Source organism: Scyliorhinus canicula, chromosome 1 (genome assembly GCF_902713615.1).
Source record: "Scyliorhinus canicula chromosome 1, sScyCan1.1, whole genome shotgun sequence".
NCBI lineage: Eukaryota > Metazoa > Chordata > Chondrichthyes > Carcharhiniformes > Scyliorhinidae > Scyliorhinus > Scyliorhinus canicula.
This window is the reverse complement of record NC_052146.1, coordinates 75681817-75702551: the sequence shown is the minus strand read 5'-3', so window position 1 is coordinate 75702551 and position 20735 is coordinate 75681817. Positions and strand designations below refer to the sequence as shown.

The 20735-nt window shown below is 49.0% G+C and overlaps 1 protein-coding gene across 1 annotated transcript in view; it reads left to right on the top strand.

Moving 5' to 3' along the window:
* zgc:172271 (uncharacterized protein LOC100000381 homolog) overlaps positions 1-20735 on the top strand; it is a 183842-nt gene that overhangs the window by 125482 nt on the left and 37625 nt on the right. The window contains exon 8 of the mRNA XM_038793393.1: positions 7509-7695. Within this exon, the coding sequence (XP_038649321.1) occupies positions 7509-7695 (187 nt within the window). The remainder of the gene's footprint in view (positions 1-7508; positions 7696-20735) is intronic.

Genomic DNA, 20735 nt, shown 5'->3' with positions numbered 1-20735 from the left:
ACCGGTACAGTTCCTTGTAAAAGTCCCTGAAGATCCCGTTCACCTCTGCCCCCTTCCGCACCACATTCCCACCCTTATCCATCACTCCACCAATTTCCCTAGCCGCATCTCGCCTGTGGAGCTGATGCGCCAACATCCTGCTCGCCTTCTCCCCATACTCATACCGCGCCTTGCACCCTCCTCCACTGTGTCTCCGCCTTTCTGGTGGTCAGCAAGTCGAATTTGGCCTGCAAGCTACGCCGTTCCCCCAGCAACCCCTGCTCCGGGGCCTCCGCGTACCTCCTATCCACATCCAGGAGCTCCCCCACCAGTCTCTCCCTCTCCCTCCTCTCCCTCCTTTCCCTATGGGCCCGGATGGAAATCAGCTCCCCCCGGATCACTGCCTTCAGAGCCTCCCAGACCATCCCCACCCGGACCTCCCCCGTGTCGTTGGTCTCAACGACACACCTCCTACACACCTCCTCATCAGCCAGCATCCCCACATCCAGGCGCCACAGCGGGCGCTGGTCCCGCGCCTCCCCCATCTCCAGATCGACCCAGTGCGGAGCATGGTCTGAAATCGCTATGGCCGAATACTCTGCATCCTGCACCTTCGGGATCAATCCCCTGCTCAGGCCGAAAAAATCTATTCGGGAGTAAACCCTATGCACATGGGAGAAAAAGGAATACTCCCGCGCTCTCGGCCTACCAAACCTCCAGGGATCCACCCCTCCCATCTGATCCATAAACCCCCTCAGCACCTTGGCCGCCGCCGGTCTCCTACCCGTCCTTGAACTGGACCGGTCCAGTGGGGGATCCAGCACTGCGTTAAAGTCTCCCCCCATGATCAGGCCCCCTGCCTCCAGGTCCGGAATGCGGCCCAATATACGCCTCATAAAGCCAGCATCATCCCAATTCGGGGCATATACATTAACCAGCACCACCTTCTCTCCCTGCAGCCTACCCTTCACCATAATATATCTGCCCTCCTTGTCCGCCACCACCTCAGACGCCTCGAACGCCACCCTCTTCCCCACCAGAATCGCCACCCCCCAGTTCTTCGTGTCTAATCCTGAGTGGAAAACCTGCCCCACCCACCCCTTCCTCAGACGAACCTGGTCCGCCACCTTCAAGTGGGTCTCCTGGAGCATAACCACGTCCGCCTTCAGCCCCTGCAAATGAGAAAATACCCGAGCCCGCTTAACCGGCCCATTCAGCCCCCTCACATTCCAGGTGATCAGCCGGATCAGAGGGCACCCCGCCCCCCTCCCCCGCCGACTAGCCATATCTCATCGACTGCTCGCTCCAGGCCAGCACACCCCGCCCGACCCGTTCCCCATGATGATACCGCCTCCCCTCTACCCCCCCGGCCTACACCAGCTCCCCTCCTGGCCATTCCAGCAGCAACCCAGTATCCCCCCCCCCCCCCCCCCCCCCCCCCGGCTAGGACCCGTCCTAGCCGCGACGCACCTTCCATGGTACTTCCGTGAGTCAGCTGACTTCTGCTGACCCCGGCAGCTCCCGCCAGAACCCATCCCCTCCCGGCATGGGGTTATCCCCCCTCCTGCCACACCTCCTTGGCACCGCTTCAGCGCGGGAAAAAACCAGTAGAGGCCCCGCCCCCACCGCCAGTTCCACCACTACTGCCCCGCAGCGCGGGAAACCAGAGGAAAGCCCGCGCTTTCACGCTGCCCCACCCCACCTTTCTAACGCCGCTCACGCTGCCCCACCCCACCTTTCTAACGCCGCTAAGTCCTAACAAAGTTAATAAGTTAGCATAAATGTGTAATTTTCTTGGAGTAGGATAAACAGGAATCCTAGGCTTTTGCAGCACATCAGTATCTCTCTGGATAATCTGTAGTGACTCCAGCAAATAGACTTCAGGGAGACCCTGAGAAAAGGGGTAGACAATATTGGAAGAGACTCCTGTGGGAAGGGTACCTACCCCATTCGATCTGTGCATTTCCCTGCTGGGACAATCCAAAATTAAAGCCATCTCTCCGTCACTCATCAATTTGATGCTAACTCATTGAACTATTTGATGCCAACATCTGTGGGAGCTCAGGGACGTGGCTGATGTCCCTGGCTCCTTCACGTGTGGGAAGTGTGTCCAGCTGCAGCTCTTGTTAGACTGCATGACGGCTCTGGAGCTGCGGATGGACTCACTGGAGCATCCGCGATGCTGAGGAGGCCGTGTATAGCACGTTTAGTGAATTGGTCACACCACAGATTTGGATTGCTGAGGGAGAAAGGGAATGGGTGACCAAAAGGCAGAGAAAAAGCGGGAAGGCAGTGCAGGTGTCCCCTGCGGTCATCTCCCTCCAAAGCAGGTGTACCATTTTGGATACTGTTGGGGGAGATGGCTCACCAGGGGAAGGCAGCAGTAGCCAGGTTCATGGCAATGTGGCTGACTCTGCTGTTCAGAAGGGCGGGAAAAAGGCAGCACGGTGGTGCAGTGGGTTAGCACTGCGGGCTCACGGCGCTGAGGTCCCAGGTTCGATCCCGGCTCTGGGTCACTGTCCGTGTGGAGTTTACACGTTCTCCCCGTGTTTGCGTGGGTTTCGCCCCCACAGCCCAAAAATGTGCAAGCTAGGTGGATTGGCCACGTTAAATTGCCCCTTAATTGGAAAAAATGAATTGGATACTCTAAAATAAAAATAAAAAAGAAGGGCGGGAAAAAGAGTGGAAGGGCTATAGTCACAGGGGATTCAATTGTAAGGGGTGTAGACAGGCGGTTCTGTGGTCGAAAACGAGACTCCCGAATGGTATGTTGTCTCCCAGGAGCACGGGTCAGGGATGTCTCAGATCGGCTGCAGAACATTCTGAAGGTGGAGGGTGAACAGCCCGTTGTCGTGGTGAATATAGGCACCAATGATATAGGTAAAAAATGGGATGAGGTCCTACAAGCAGAATTTAGGGAGTTAGGAGCCAAGTTAAAAAGTCGGACCTCAGAGGTAGTAATTTCAGGATTGCTACCAGTGCCACGTGGTAGTCAGTGTAAAAATGAAAGAATAGGCAGGATGAATGCGTGGCTTGAGAGATGGTGCAGAGGGAGGGGTTCAGATGTTTGGGTCATTGGGACCGGTTCTGGGGGAGGTGGGACTACTACAAATTGGACAGTCTACACCTGGGCCGGACTGGAACCAATGTCCTTGGGGGTGCTTTTGCAACGCTGTTGGGGAGGGTTTAAACTAATGTGACAGGGGGATGGGAACCAAATGAGGTTAGTGGACAGTAAAGAGATAGTAACTAAAGCCTGTAAGGAACTAGATCATGAAGTCAGCGTGACTAAGGGGAAGAGTAGGCAGGGAGCAGATGATGAACGCAAAGGGACTGGTGGTCTGAGGTGCATTTGTTTTAATGCAAGAAGTGTAGTAGGTAAGGCAGATGAACTTAGGGTTTGGATTAGTACCTGGGAGTATGATGTTATTGCTATTACTGGGACTTGGTTGAGGGAAGGGCATGATTGGCAACTAAATATCCCAGGATATCGATGCTTCAGGCAGGATAGAGAGGGAGGTAAAAGGGGTGGTGGAATTACATTACTGGTCAGAGAGGATATCACAGCTGTGCTGAAGGAGGGCACTATGGAGGACTCAAGCAGTGAGGCGATATGGGCAGAGCTCAGAAATAGGAAGGGTGCGGTAACAATGTTGGTGATGTACTACAGACACAGACCTCCAACAGCGAGCGTGAGATAAAGGTAAAAATATGTAAACAGATTATTGAAAGATGTAGGAACAACAGGGTGATGGTGATCGGAGATTTTAATTTTCCCAACATTGACTGGGATACACTTAGTGTCAGAGGTCTAGATGGAGCAGAATTTGTAAGGAGCATCCAGGAGGGTTTTCTAGAGCAGTAAATAGTCCAACTCGGGAAGGGGACATACTGGACCTGGTGTTGGGGAATGAGCCCGGCAAGGTGGCTGAAGTTTCAGTCGTGGATTACTTTGGGAATAGTGATCACAATTCCGTAAGTTTTAGAATACTCATGGACAAAGACGAGAGTGGTCCCAAAGGAAGAGTGCTAAATTGAGGGAAGGCCAACTATACCAAAATTCAGCAAGAGCTAGGGAATGTGGATTGGGAGCAGCTGTTTGAAGGTAAATCCACATTTGATATGTGGGAGGCTTTTAAAGATAGGTTGATTAGAGTGCAGGACAGACATGTCCCTGTGAAAATGAGGGATAGAAATGGGAAGATTAGGGAACCACGGATGACAGGTGAAATTGTGAGACTAGCGAAGAGGAAAATGGAATCATACATCAGGTCTAGGCGACTGAAGACAGACGAAGCTTTGGAAAAATATCGGGAATGTAGGACCAATCTGAAATGAGGAATCAAGAGGGCTAAAAGGGGTCATGAAATATCTTTAGCAAACAGGGTTAAGGAAAATCCCAAAGCCTTTTATTCATATGTAAGGACTAAGAGGGTAACTAGAGAAAGGGTTGGCCCACTCAAGGACAAAGGAGGAAAGTTATGCGTGGAGTCAGAGAAAATGGGTGAGATTTGGAACATAACGGATGTTGAGGTTAGAGATAGATGTTTGATTACTCGAGGTCAAGTCGGCATAAGGAGGGAGGATGTGTTGGGTATTCTAAAAGGCATTAAGGTGGACAAGTCCCCAGGTCCGGATGGGATCTATCCCAGGTTATTGAGAGAAGTGAGAGAGGAAATAGCTGGGGCCTTAACAGATATCTTTGCAGCATCCTTGAACACGGGTGAGGTACCGGAAGACTGGAGAATTGCGAATGTTGTCCCCTTGTTTAAGAAGGGTAGCAGGGATAATTCAGATAATTAAAGACCGGTGAGCCTGACATCAGTGGTAGGGAAGCTGCTGGAGAAGATACTGAGGATTTATTCCCATTTGGAAGAAAATGGGCTTATCAGTGAAAGGCAACATGGTTTTGTGCAGGGAAGGTCATGACTTACCAACTTAATAGAATTCTTTGAGGAAGTGACAAAGTTGATTGATGAGGGCAGGGCTGTAGATGTCATACACATGGACTTCAGTAAGGCATTTGATAAGGTTCCCCGTGGTAGGCTGATGGAGAAAGTGAAGTCTCATGGGGTCTAGGGTGTACTAGCTAGATGGATAAAGAACTGACTGGGCAACAGGAGGCAGAGTGTAGTAGTGGAAGGGAGTTTCTCAAAATGGAGAACTGTGACCAGTGGTGTTCCACAGGGATCTGTGCTGGGACCACTGTTGTTTGTGATATACATAAATGATCTGGAGGAAGGTATAGGTGGTCTGATTAGCAAGTTTGCAAATGACATTAGGATTGGTGGAGTAGTAGATAGTGAAGGGGACTGTCAGAGAATACAGCAGAATATGGATAGATTGGAGAGTTGGGCGGAGAAATGGCAGATGGAGTTCAATCCGGGCAAATGCGAGGTGATGCATTTTGTAAGCTCCAATTCAAGAGCGAACTATATGGTAAATGGAAAAGCCCTGGGGAAAATTGATGTACAGAGAGATCTGGGTGTTCAGGTCCATTGTACCCTGAAGGTGGCTGCGCAGGTCGATAGAGTGGTCAAGAAGGCATACAGCATTCTTTCCTACATCAGACGGGGTATTGAGTACAAGAGTCGGCAGGTCATGTTACAGTTGTATAAGACTTTGGTTAGGCCACATTTGGAATACTGCGTGCAGTTCTGGTTGCCACATTACCAAAAGGATGTGGATGCTTTGGAGAAGGTGCAGAGGAGGTTCACCAGGATGTTGCCTGGTATGGAGGACGCTAGCTATGAAGAGAGGTTGAGTAGATTAGGATTAGTTTCATTAGAAAGACGGAGGTTGAGGGGGGACCTCATTGAGGTCTACAAAATCATGAGAGGTATAGACAGGATGGTTAGCAAGAAGCTTTTTCCCAGAGTGGGGGACTCAATTACTCGGGATCACGAGTTCAATGTGAGAGGGGAAAAGTTTACGGGAGATATGCGTGGAAAGTTCTTTACGCAGAGGGTGGGGGGGTGCCTGGAATGCATTGCTGGCAGAGGTGGTAGAGGCGGGCACGTTAGCGTCATTTAAGATGTATCTAGACAGATACATGAATGGGCAGGGAGCAGAGGGATACAGATTCTTAGAAAATAGGTAACAGTTTTAGATCGGCACAGGCTGGGAGGGCCGAAGGGCCTGTTCCTGTGCTGTAATTTTCTTTGTTCTTTGTTCTTTATTTTCCATGGCCACTACACTTAATAGAATAATTTGAGGTAAAGTTGTTTTGAAGCCGTGTAATGCTTTACTTGGAGTACATAGTACATACAGTGCATAAAGAGGCCATTCGGCCCATCCAATCTGCACCGACCCACTTAAGCGCACACTTCCACCCTATCCCAGTAACCCAATAACCCCTCCTAACATTTTTTGGTCACTAAGGGCACTTTTATCATGGCCAAGCTACCTAACCTGCACGTCTTTGGACTGTGGGAGGAAGCCAGAGATCCTGGAGGAAACCCACGCAGACATGGGGAGAACATGCAGACTCCGCACAGACAGTGACCCAGCAGGGAATCAAACCTGGGACCCTGGCGCTGTGAAGCCACAGTGCTAATCACTTGTGCGACCGTGCTGCCCAAAGTATACTTGGGTTTCCTGGAAGTAGACACCACGACTACTTGGACAACCCACTCCTACAGCAAGCAACGTTAATATCATTGAGGAAACCTATGCAGGTCGTGGCTTGTGATACTCTCTTTCCTGGGGGAGAGATATTTTCTTTCCTGGGGGAGTCAATGTTGGCTGCATAGCACCATGTACAGATTTTATACCCATAGAATTTTCTAGCACAAAAGGAGGCTATTTGGCCCATCATGCATGTCTTAGCTCTTTGTAAGAAGTATCCAATTAATCCCTTCTTCCCCAAACCCTGCAGATTTCATTTTTTAAGTGTGTGTCTAATTTCTGTTTTTCAAGTTACTGTTGAATCTGCTTTCAACACACTTTCAGATATTGCAGAATTCACTTTAGAATATAAGATTCTGGGGCGACACAGCGGTTAGCACTGCTGCCTCACGGCACCGAGGACCCGGGTTTGATCCCGGCCCGGGTCACCGTCCGTGTGGAGTTTACACTATCTCCACGTGCCTGCGTTGTCTCTTCCCCACAACCCAAATATGTGCAGGGTAGGTGAATTTGCCACACTAAATTGTCCCTTAATCACAAGAAAAATTGGGTACATTAATTTTATTAAATATAAATAAATAAAGAAAAATAAAATAAAAAATTCTCAACCTCCTCCTACTGTTTCTTTTTGTAATAATGAACTTAAATCTGTATTTTTGGGTTACCTTCCTGCCAATTTCTCCTTATTTACTCCATCAAAACTCCATATGGTTTTGAACGACAGCATTCCCCCTAAATCTCCCCCGAAATTCCTCCCCTCTGAGAAGGGATACTCCAGTCTCTCCACAGAACTGAAGTAAATGAGACTTGATCAGGAGATGTTCCAGAAGTAAGATCATTGTTCTGTCACAGTTAGTGTTCAGGAACTAGATTTGGGGATAATAGCTCGGTGTTTATTGCAGCATCTCTTTGGGCGAAATGGGAAGCAGTCGCGACGATTCCAATTATTCAGCTCGGCCGGCTTCAACGGGAGAAACTTGCTGTTTCAAGATGCCACTGAGAAGCTCCTGCTTCTTTCAGATGACGCTGATCTCAACCAGGTGCTGGGGTTGGACTACATAGCTCTGCTGAAAGGGCTGGGACATGGAGGTAATGCTGTCTCCCAATGTAACGTTTTTGTCAGATGATCTATTTATATTACAAGAACACTTGTAGCTAAAGCTATAAATGATTTATTAACATTAACTGTGGGTCAAGTATATGTAAAACCGATGATTAACAGTATGATCATGCACAAGCAACGTCTCTCCCAGCTCCCTAGTCAGTCTGAGGTCACCTGACTCTAACATTCACTTATATACTAATGAGAACTCCTGGTGGTCAGGTGAATTATAACACAACCATGATAGCACTAAATCCCACAGCTGCAGTTTAACATCTAACACGTTTCTCCCTTTCTTTAGTTCTGATGGAGCCAAACGGACTTGAATTGGTTAACTCTGTTGTCTCTCCCTATTGATGCTGCCTATGCTATGCTATGAAGAGAGATTGGTAAGAGTGAGGTTGTTTTCCTTGGAGCAGAGGAGACTGAGGGAGGATGAGTGAGATGTATAAAATTATGAGGGGTACAGATAGAGTAGACAGGAAGAAATGCTTCCCTTTGATAGAGGGATCAATGACTAGGGGGCATTGATTTAAGGTAAGGGGCAGGAGGTTTAGAGGGGATTTGAGGGAAAACCTTTTCACTCAGAGTGGTGGGAGTCTGGGATTCACTGCCTGAATTGGCCATGACCCTCACCTTCTATATACCCTGTGCGCTGTGCAGATCCTGTCTCTCTATGATGGTCTTCATGTCATTGATGTCGACAAAGTTGTTGAATATGTTAAAGGCCTCCAGCAAGAAGATGGTTCCTTCGCTGGTGACAAATGGGGTGAAATAGACACGCGGTTTTCCTTCTGTGATGTGGCAACGCTGGCACTTTTGGGAAGACTCAGTGCCATTAATCTGGATTTGGCAGCAGAATAAGTTTTATCCTGTATGAACTTTGATCGGGCAGAGACAGAGACCTTCATAACATTTAAGAAGTATTTAGATGTGCACTTGCAATGCCAAGGCTATACAAGGTTGTGGGCAAGGTGCTGAAAAATGGGATTAGGATAGTTAGGTGGTTGTTTTTGACTGTCACAGATGAGATGGGCCAGATGGGATTTATCCTAGGATTCTCTGGGAAGCCAGGGAGGAGATTGCAGAGCCTTTGTCCTTGATCTTTATATCGTCTTTGTCGACAGGAATAGTGCCGGAAGACTGGAGGATAGCAAATGTTGTTCCCTTGTTCAAGAAGGGGAGTAGAGACAACCCTGGTAATTATAGACCTGTGAGCCTTACTTCGGTTGTGGGTAAAATGTTGGAAAAGGTTATAAGAGATAGGGTTTATAATCATCTTGAAAAGAACAAGTTGATTAGCGATAGTCAACACGGTTTTCTGAAGGGTAGGTCATGCCTCACAAACCTTATTGAGTTTTTTGAGAAGGTGACCAAACAGGTGGATGAGGGTAAAGCGGTTGATATGGTGTATATGGATTTCAGTAAGGCGTTTGATAAGGTTCCCCACGGTAGGCTATTGCAGAAAATACGGGAGTTTGGGATTGAAGGTGATTTAGCGGTTTGGATCAGTAATTGGCTAGCTGAAAGAATACAGAGGGTGGTGGTTGATGGCAAATGTTCATCCTGGAGTTCAGTTACTAGTGGTGTACCGCAAGGATCTGTTTTGGGGCCACTGCTGTTTGTCATTTTTATAAATGACCTGGAAGAGGGTGTAGAAGGATGGGTTAGTAAATTTGCAGATGACACGAAGGTCGGTGGAGTTGTGGATAGTGCTGAAGGATGTTATAGGTTACAGAGGGACATAGATAAGCTGCAGAGCTGGGCTGAGAGGTGGCAGATGGAGTTTAATGCGGAAAAGTGTGAGGTGGTTCACTTTGGAAGGAGTAACAGGAATGCAGAGTACTGGGCTAATGGCAAGATTCTTGGTAGTGTAGATGAACAGAGAGATCTCGGCATCCAGGTACATAAATACCTGAAAGTTGCCACCCAGGTTAATAGGGCTGTTAAGAAGGCATATGGTGTGCTAGCCTTTATCAGTAGGGGGATTGAGTTTCGGAGCCACGAGGTCATGCTGCAGCTGTACAAAACTCTGGTGCGGCCGCACCTGGAGTACTGCGTGCAGTTCTGGTCACTACATTATAGGAAGGATGTGGAAGCATTGGAAAGGGTTCAGAGGAGATTTACTAGGATGTTGCCTGGTATGGAGGGAAGGTCTTACGAGGAAAGGCTCAGGGACTTGAGGTTGTTTTCGTTAGAGAGGAGAAGGCTGAGAGGTGACTTAATAGAGACATATAAGATAGTCAGAGGGTTAGATCGGGTGGACAGTGAGAGTGTTTTTCCTTGAATGGGGATGACCAACACGAGGGGACATAGCTTTAAATTGAGGGGTGGTAGATATAGGACAGATGTCAGAGGCAGTTTCTTTACTCAGAGAGTAGTAGGGGTGTGGAACGCCCTGCCTGCAACAGTAATAGACTCGCCAAATTTAAGGGCATTTAAGTGGTCACTGGATAGACATATGGATGAAAATGGAATAGTGTAGGTCAGATAGGCTTCAGATGGTTTCACGGGTCGGCGCAACATCGAGGGCCGAAGGGCCCGTACTGCGCTGTAATGTTCTATGTTCTATGTTCTAGATGGGTGAAAGCCATTTCTGTGCTGTCGACATAGAACATACAGTGAAGGAGGCCATTCGGCCCATCGAGTCTGCACCGACCCACTTAAGCCCTCACTTCCACCCTATCCCTGTAACCCAATACCCCTCCTAACCTTTTTGAACACTAAGGGCAATTTAACCTGGCCAATCCACCTAACCTGCACATCTTTGGACTGTGAGAGGAAACCGGAGCACCCGGAGGAAACCCATGCAGACACGGGGAGAACGTGCAGACTCCGCACAGACAGTGACCCAGTGGGGAATCAAATCTGGGACCCTGGAGCTTTTATGGTACATAACCCATTCTAACAAAGTGTGTTGTAAATCCATCCTATTGTGCTGTTACAGAAGAAAATTATATGAATGTGTGCAAGCGCAGGATCTTTTGACAATGCTCACCAATTATTTCTTTGCTTCAAGACTTTGAAAATTGCTGATATATAGTTTCTACAAAATATCCTCCATGTTTCGCTTCATTCCAATCAATTGTCATAGACATAGAACAGTACAGCACAGAACAGGCCCTTCGGCCCTCGATGTTGTGCCGAGCAATGATCACCCTACCTAAACCCACGTAACCCGTATACCCGTAACCCAACAATCCCCCCATTAACCTTACACTACGGGCAATTTAGCATGGCCAATCCACCTAACCCGCACATCTTTGGACTGTGGGAGGAAACCGGAGCACCCGGAGGAAACCCACGCACACACGGGGAGGACGTGCAGACTCCACACAGACAGTGACCCAGCCGGGAATCGAACCTGGGACCCTGGAGCTGTGAAGCATTGATGCTAACCACCATGCTACCGTGAGGTCATTTAAGAAAATGTTTCAATTCAATTCTGCCATTCTCAACCTATCTACCAGGGCTGTTCTCCTGCTCCTGGCTTATAAGCAAAAACTGAAGCGGGAGAATCCGTCAAAGAAAGTCGTGCAATGTTGGTCTGAGGAATCGGATTATCTCCTACGGAGCTGCTTAGAGTCAGCGGACTGGTCAGTATTTAAAACTCTGCGACCAGCCTGAACGAGTACGCCACTACAGTAACTGACTTCATTAGTAAGTGTATAGAAGGCTGTGTGCCAAAGAAGCAAATCTGTGTGTTTCCCAACCGGAAACCCTGGATGAACAGGGATATCCACTGCTTGCTGAAGTCTAGGTCTGAGGCGTTTAAGTTAGCACACCATAGGCCTTCTTCACAGCTCTATCCACTTGAGTGGCAACTTTCAAAGATTGGTAAGGCGACCCTTACCTGTCCAAGAAAGCCAGATATGATCTAAGGAAATTGATCGAAGATGCCAAAAGACAGTACCGGACTAAGCTGGAGTACCAGGCTAGCCACACGGACCCCCGCCGACTATGGCAGGGTCGTTAAAACATAACGGGCTACAAGATGAAGGCATGTAAAATCGCTGGCTCCAACACATCCCTCCCTGATGAGCTCAACGCATTCTATGCCCGCTTTGAGCAAGAGGTCAGCAAGAGCAAGCCATCCACCCCAGAAGCTTTTCTTCAGATTTACAAATGAGAGGGGCCATATTGTTGGGGAGGACACTGTGAAACAGACTGGTAAGCTCGAGGAGATACTTGTCAGGAAGGAAGATGTGTTGGGCGTTTTGAAAAACTTGAGGATAGACAAGTCTCCCGGGCTATGGGAAGCAAGAAATGAAATTGCAGAGCCATTGGCAATGATCTTTTCGTCCTCACTGTCAACAGGGATGGTACCAGGGGATTGGAGAGTGGCGAATACCATGCCCCTGTTCAAAAAAGGGAATAGGGATAACCCTGGGAATTACAGGCCAGTTAGTCTTACTTCGGTGGTAGGCAAAGTAATGGAAAGGGTACTGAGGGATAGGATTTCTGAGCATCTGGAAAGACACTGCTTGATTAGGGATAGTCAGCACGGATTTGTGAGGGGTAGGTCTTGCCTTACAAGTCTTATTGACTTCTTTGAGGAGGTGACCAAGCATGTGGATGAAGGTAAAGCAGTGGATGTAGTGTACATGGATTTTAGTAAGGCATTTGATAAGGTTCCCCATGGTAGGCTTATGCAGAAAGTAAGGAGGCATGGGATAGTGGGAAATTTGGCCAGTTGGATAACGAACTGGCTAACCGATAGAAGTCAGAGAAATGAATGAAATGAAAATCGCTTATTTTTTTTAAAAAGTTTTTTATTTAACACAAATTTGTAACAGTTACAGAGAGAAAAATGGCCCTGTGCAAAGAGCCTTAACATAGTGAAAACGAACAGTGGGAAAGAATAAACATGTTAATAAGTGTTGAAGCCAAAGATCCTTCAATAAGGCACTTTCCCTGCCAGCTCTGTTTGCCCATGCCACACGTGTTCAACTAAACTAACGTGGCCCTAACCCTCTTCTCCCTCCCCGCCCCCCTCCGCCTGGTCTCCCCTGCTCCCCAAGGCCTGACCTGCCAGGTCAGCCCTGCGCTTGGCCCTAGCCCGCCCCGCCCCCCCTCCGATCTCCCTGGTGCCCCCTGACCTACGCTAGCCACACTGACTCCTGCCCTTGGCGCCTACCTGTCTCCCGTCCCAGCGCTCAGGCCCTCCCCCCACACGCCAGGGACCCATTAACCTAATTGTAACCCACCGTGCCCTTTCAAGTCCCGTAACTAGCCCCTAGCCCATCCCCCTATCAGAGGCCCCGATCTCCCGCCAAAAGGTACCAAGCACCGCCCCCCCCCCCCCCCCCCCCCCCCCCCCACTGCAATCCCCCCAAAAGACCCTAAACAGTGCGCCCTCCAGCCCCCACTCTCTGTCCAGGCTGAAAACAATCTTGGATAAAACATTACAGTACAGGATAGTTTAACAAACCGCCGCCACACAAAAGGTCAGAGAGCCCAAAGTCCTTTAGTTCCAGTCCAGCTTCTTCTTTTAATAAAAGTCCTAATCATAGCAATTTTGAGTTAACAGGCCGCCGCCACTGTACAGCACTGAAAGAACTAAGTGCCCATTAGTTCAAGTCCAGCTTCTTGTCTTTAATAAAGGTCCAAACCTGTTCTGGTGTCTCAAAATAGTAGTGGAGTTCCTCAAACGTAACCCAAAGCTTTGCAGGATATAGCATTCCAAACCTCACCTCCTTTTTGTAGAGGGCTGCCTTTACCTTGATGAATCCTGCACGCCTCTTGGCCAGCTCCGTTCCCAAGTCCTGGTAAATGCGCACCTCGCAGTTCTCCCATCTGCTGCTCCTCTCCGCCTTGGCCCATCGCAGCACACGTTCCCTGTCAGCAAGCCGGTGAAAGCGGACTGCCAAGGCCCTCGGTCGGTCGCCCATCCTGGGCTTCCTTGCGGGGGCCCTATGTGCCCCATCCAACTCCAGGGGTTGAGGGAAGGCCTCCGGTCCCATCAGCGCCTCAAGCATACCCGTCACGTATGCGCCCATATCTGACCCCTCGCAGCCCTCGGGGAGGCCAATGATCCGTAAATTCTGCCTCCTGGCTTTGTTTCCCCAGCTCTTCAAGCTGCTCCTGCATCCTCCTCTGACGGGCGTTCAGCTCCTCCACCTCGTGCTCCAGCTTCGCCTCAACCTCCCTGAGCGCCTTCCCTTGGACCGCCTGTGTCTCGACCATTCGGTCCATCACCGCTCTCATCGGGTCCAGCGTGTCCCTCCTCAGCTCGGTGAAGCAGTTCTTGAAGAACTCCATCTGCTCCTCCCTTGGCCAGTGAGCCTCTGCTCCCCGGTCCCCGCCGTCCCCGGTCCCCGCCGTCCGCCATGCTTGGCCGCCCGGCCTGGGGTCCCCGCTGCTCCCGCTTCGATCCTTGCCGCTTCACTCGACCACTTCTAGTCCAGCTGCCCATACCCCGGAAAGGAAGCCTCTTCCCTATCGTCTCCTCCACCGATTCAGGCTGCCAGGTCCCAAAAAAGTCCGTTAACAAAGGTCCGTTTGCCCATCGCGGGCGGGAGCGATCCGACCTGCGACCTGCCCTCGAGGGCGCCACCAGAAGCGAAAATCGCTTATTGTCACGAGTGCACTTCAATGAAGTTACTGTGAAAAGCCCCAAAGTGGTGGTGGATGGCAAATATTCAGCCTGGAGCCCAGTTACCAGAGGCGTACCGCAGGGATCAGTTCTGGGTCCTCTGCTGTTTGTGATTTTCATTAATGACTTGGATGAGGGAGTTGAAGGGTGGGTCAGTAAATTTACAGATGATACAAAGATTGGAGTTGGAGGGCTGTTGTCAGCTGCAAAGAGACATAGATAGGATGCAGAGCTGGGCTGAGAAGTGGCAGATGGAGTTTAACCCTGACAAGTGTGAGGTTGTCCATTTTGGAAGGACAAATATGAACGCAGAATACAGGGTTAACGGTAGGGTTCTTGGCAATGTAGAGGAGCAGAGAGATCTTGGGGTCTATATTCATAGATCTTTGAAAGTTGCCACTCAAGTGGATAGAGCTGTGAAGAAGGCCTATGGTGTGCTAGCGTTCATTAGCAGAGGGATTGAATTTAAGAGCCGTGAGGTGATGATGCAGCTGTACAAAACCTTGGTAAGGCCACATTTGGAGTACTGTGTGCAGTTCTGGTCACCTCATTTTAGGAAGGATGTGGAAGCTTTGGAAAAGGTGCAAAGGAGATTTACCAGGATGTTGCCTGGAATGGAGAGTACGTCTTATGAGAAAGGTTGAGGGTGCTGGGCCTTTTCTCATTAGAACGGAGAAGGATGAGGAGCGACTTGATAGAGGTTTATAAGATGATCAGGGGAATAGATAGAGTAGACAGTCAGAGATATTTTCCCCGGTGGAACAAACCATTACAAGGGGACATAAATTTAAGGTAAATGGTGGAAGATATAGGGGGGATGTCAGAGGTAGGTTCTTTACCCAGAGAGTAGTGGGGGCATGGAATGCACTGCCTGTGGAAGTAGTTGAGTCGGAAACGTTAGGGACCTTCAAGCGGCTATTGGATAGGGTCATGGATTATGGTAGAATAATGGAGTGTAGATTAATTTGTTCTTATGGGCAGCACGGTAGCATTGTGGATAGCACAATTGCTTCACAGCTCCAGGGTCCCAGGTTCGATTTCGGCTTGGGTCACTGTCTGTGTGCAGTCTGCACATCCTCCCCGTGTGTGCGTGGGTTTCCTCCGGGTGCTCCGGTTTCCTCCCACAGTCCAAAGATGTGCAGGTTGGGTGGATTGGCCATGATAAATTGCCCTTAGTGTCCAAAATTCTATGATCTATGATTAACCTAGGACAAAAGTTCGGCACAACATCGTGGGCCGAAGGGCCTGTTCTGTGCTGTGTTTCTCTATGTTCTATGTTCTAAGCCTCGAATGAACTTGTATCTGAGATCACCGTTGCAGATGTTAGAGCAGCATTCTCAAAGGTCAACCCACAGAAAGCCACTGGCCCGGATGGGGTACCTGGACGAGCACTCGGGTCTTGCGTGGATCAGCTGGCGGGGGTATTCGCAGACATCTCAACCTCTCTTTACAACAATCTGAGGTCCATATCTGCTTCAAGAAGACGATCACCATCCCTGTACCAAAGAAATGCCAAGCAGCGTGTCTTACTGACTATTATCCAGTGGCTCTGACATCCAACATCATGAAGTGCTTCAAAAGGTTAGTCATGACATAAATCAACTCCAGCCTCCTGGATTGCCTTGATCCATTACAGTTCGCCTACCGCTGCAACAGGTCCACAGCAGACACCATCTCCATGGCCCTGCACTCTACCCTGGAACACCTAGATAACAAAGACACCTATGTCAGACTCCTATTTATTGACTACAGCTCAGCCTTCAATATTATTGACAAAACACGGGTGAAATTCTCCGACCCCCAGCAGGGTCGGAGAATCGCCTGGGGCCGCCGAAAATCCTGCCCCCGCTGTGGCAGAGATTCTCCGCCACCCGGGAATTGGCGGGGGCGGGAATCTCACCACTCCGATCGGCAAGGCCCCTGCGGTGATTCACCGGCCCGAAATCCCGCCGCTGGGAGACCACCCCCGCCGCCGAGGTTTGAACCACCTCTGGTGGCGATGGGACCGGCGGTGCGACCGGGCCCCCGGGGTCCTGGGGGGGGCACAGTGGCCAGGCCCGCGATCGGGGCCCCCCTATCAGGGGCCGAGCCAGTGCCCTGGGGGCACTCTATCTCCTCCGCCGCCGCCACGGCCTCCGCCATGGCGGAAGCGGAAGAGAAACCCACAGCGCGCATGTGCCGGTGGTGACGTCAGCAGCAGCTGGCCACTGATGTCACCGCCGCTGCATGCGCAAACTGGCAAAAGCCTTTCGGCCAGCCCCGTTGCCGGGCGGCGGGCCTGAAAGGCCGCTGGCGCCGGGTTTTGCACCACTCGGCATGGTGCCACCGCTCCGGTGCGGGCCTAGCCCCCAAAGGTGCGGAGAATTCCGCACCTTTGGGGAGGCCCAACCCTGGACTGGTTGGCACCACTCCCCTACGCCGGGACTCCCCGTCCCGCCGGGTAGGGGAGAATCCCGCCCCTCATCTCCAAACTCCGTGGCCTGGGCCTCCACTCCTCCCTCTGTGACTGGATCCTAAACTTCCTAACCCACAGAACACAATCAACAGGGATAAGCAACAACACTTCCTCCACGATCATCCTCAACACTTGTGCCTCACAAGGCTACGTCCTCAGCACCCTACTATATTCCTTATACACCTATGACTATGTGGCCAAATTCCCCTCCAACTTGATTTTCAAATTTGCTGATGACACCACCATAGTGGGTTGGATTTCAAACAATGATGAGACCGACACCAGGAATGAGATAGAGAATCTGGTGAACTGGTGCGCCGACAATAATCTCTCCCTTAATGTCAACAAAACGAAGGAGATTGTCGTCGACTTCAGAAAGCGTAGAGGAGAACATACCCCTGTCTCCAACAATGGGAATGAAGTAGAAAGGGTTGAGAGCTTCAAGTTTTTAGGTGTCCAGATTACCAACAACCTGGCCTGGTCTCCCTGTGCCGATAATATAGTTAAGAAAGCCCACCAACGACACTACTTTCTCAGAAGACTGAGGAAATTAGGCATGTCAGCTGCGACGCTCACCAACTTTTACAGATGCACCATAGAAAGCATTCTTTCTGGTTGTATCACAGCTTGGTATGGATCCTGCTCTGCCCAAGACAGCAGGAAACTACAAAAGGCCATGAATGTAGCCCAGTCCATCACGCAAACCAGCCTCCCATCTATTGACTCTGTCTACAATTCCCACTGCCTCGGAAAGGCAGCCAGCATAAGTAAGGACCCCACGCACCCCGGACATACTCTCTTCCACCTTCCGTCAGGAAAAAAGATACAAAGGTTTGAGGTCACGTACCAACCAACTCAGGAACACCTTCTTCCCTACTGCCTTCAAACTTTTGAATGGACCTACCTCGTATTAAGTTTATCTTTTCTCTCTATCCCAGTTGTGACTGTAACATTACATTTTGTCGTCACTCCTTCCTTCCCTATGTACGGTATGCGTTGTCTTTATAGCAGGCAGGAAACAACACTTTTCACTGTATACTAATACATGTGACAATAATAAATCAAATCAAATCAAAATCAAGTTGAATCAAACCTCGCTGGAAATTATTCATGATTTATCACAAATCGGCACCAAACAAAAACATGCCCTCTAAAAGAAATGTTGCCTAAATTGATCCCAAACTGTTAATGAGCTTCATTGAGTATTTAGCCAGTGAGAACAGAGGTGAAGCCATCACCAGTGCCCTCAGACATGTCCCTATACAATAAGCCTCCTCCATCCACCTCAAACCAACCCTTCCTCCACAACTCATCTCCGAACCTTTTCCACCGTTGTCGCCCAATAATAGTTCACCAAATTCGGCAATGCCAACCCCCCCACCCCACAATGGCCTGTCCCTCTTCAAAAATGCTCCCTGAATCCGAGGCAACTTATCTGCCTAAAAAAAGATTCATGCAGGAAAATCAGTAGATTCTGAAAAATAAACAAAATCATCGGAAGATCGTAATTTTCACAGTTCAGAACTGCCCTGCCAGCGATAGTGGAAGAACATTCCACCTCTCTAAATCCTCCTTCACCCCGTCTACCAAATCAGCCACATTCAATTTATGCAACATGCGCCACCTGTATTCCCAGATATCGAAAACTCGATCTAATGAGCCAAAACGTCAACTTCTCCAGGCCCCTTCCTTCTACCTGGGAACTTACCGGGAAAATCTCGCTTTTCCCCACATTGAATTTACATTCCGAAAGCAAGCCAAATTTAGTCAATATCTCCATAATCCTACTCATACTAGAAATCAGGTCCAAACATATAACAGCACGTTGTCCACGTATAAGGACACTTGATTTTCCAGACCCCCCGTTATTCTCTCCACTCAGTCAATGCCCTAAGCACCGTCACCAACAGTTCAATCGCCAATGCAAAAAGCAAAGGGGAAAAGTGGGCATTCCTGCCTTGTGCAAATAAAAATAGCCCAAACTTGTTTTATTAGTGCTTGCCACTTGCCATGGGGGCCCTGTACAACAAGATAATCCAGCCAATAAAGCCTGGCTCAAAACCAACCGCCCAGCACCTCAAAAACGTACTCCTACTCAACCAGCTTCTCCGCGTCCATGGATATTATCCCCTGTGTTTTCCCATCTACAATATTAACAGATCCTTAAAAAAGAATTCTAAGATCTGAATTCTAATTTGGATCCTCACCAAAAACTAATTCCTTAGGCCAGACCTTGCCTATGTACCAAGTTTTGTTGAAATTCACCCTGTATTTGTTGAGATATATACAGTCAATCAGACTAACAAATATTACCTGCACTCACCGTCAGTGGTGAAGGTAATGAGACACATTGGTCTAGATGTGTGAAGCTTAGAAGCCCAGGGCATATGAACCTGCTCAAAAGACTTTTTGTTCAAGTCTAAAGTGAAAACATTTCTCCTTGATAGATATTCTTAATGATAATAGACTAGCAAATTACTGATCATTAAGTCTCTTACATCATTCACGTTTTGAAGCTCTTGAGGTTATTGCAAGTACCACTCTCAATACTTGCCTTCTCCCTCTCCTTTTTGAATCAGCAATCTCCCATTGTAAATGTGTAACCTTATGTCTGGTTATCAGTGCATCAGGATTCAGCTATCTGCCTCTCTTTCCTATAAATACATCATGACTCACATATTTCTCTTTCCCTTTCTCTCCTTTGATTATAAATGCTGTCATCATGATGATTTGTATTGGGTGTAAATAGTATGGAAAGAAATAAATGTATGCAGGTGGTGAGCATTAACTGGACATTCTCCTGAGCCCCCTTAAAATGGAAACAGACTAAACTGCGGCGCTGCTTCATGTGTCCAACTGGATGTGAATTTTTAAAAATCTATTTCACTTCCAATTTCCACCTCTCTATCACCTTCACATGGTCCATCTCTGACATAGTCCTTCCCTTCCGTGACCTTTCCATCTCCAACGCTGATTTCCCGCCGGCTGAGAGCAGGTATGGACGGCGTTAGGTGATCCTTTGCAGAACACCGTCGGTCCATCGAAAGCAGTATCCAGATCTTCCTGTCGCTTGCCATTTCAACTCACCATCCTGCTCTCAAGTCCACATGTTTGTCCTTGGCCTGCTGCGGTGTTCCAGTGAAGCCCAACGCAAACTGGAGGAACAACATCTCATCTTCCGATTAGGCACGTGACAGCCTTCCGGCCTGAACATCGAATTCAACAACTTCAGACTGTGAACTCTTTCCTTCACCTTCATCCCATTTTTATTTCTATCAATTTATTTTCATTTCTTCCATCGATCCCCTCCCCCCACCCCACCTCAGTAGGTACCATTTCAAATTGCCCTTTAACACACTTTTACATTTGTTCCCCATTAACACATTCTGATCTTTTAATGTGGCTCCGTTCAGCACCCTTCTTAGTCATGATCACCATTTACATTATCTCTGTCTTTTTGTCCATGACATCTTTGTCAATCTCCACCTATCGCTGGCCCTCTAGGCAGTCCCACTGCTCCACGCAACCCCCCACCTCACAACAGTATAACTCTCATCCTCGTTCCAGTTCTCTCCAGCTTTGAAAGAGTCATCCAGACTCTAAATGTTAGCTCACTTCTCTCTCGACACAGATGCTGTGAGACCTGCTGAGATTGTCCAGCATTTTCTGTTTTTGTTTTAGATCCCAGCATCCACTGGAATTTAAAACAGTGGTTGCTGGGTTACAAAGTGTTTGCTTGTGATGTGTAACTCTGTAAATAAATATACAAGTGTGTAAAGATTGGCTCCAGTTCTATCATTCATCATCTGGGTTTTCTGGAGTAGATCCACCCACTCCACCCATTAAAAGGCCCTTATTGAATGCTCACCAATTGAGAGTTGCACGAGTCCCACTGAGCTCTGTCAGTGCTGTAGTGGGGGCGGGGGGGGGGGGGGGGGGGGTGAGGACGGGGGTGTCAACACTGCCAGTGACATGAG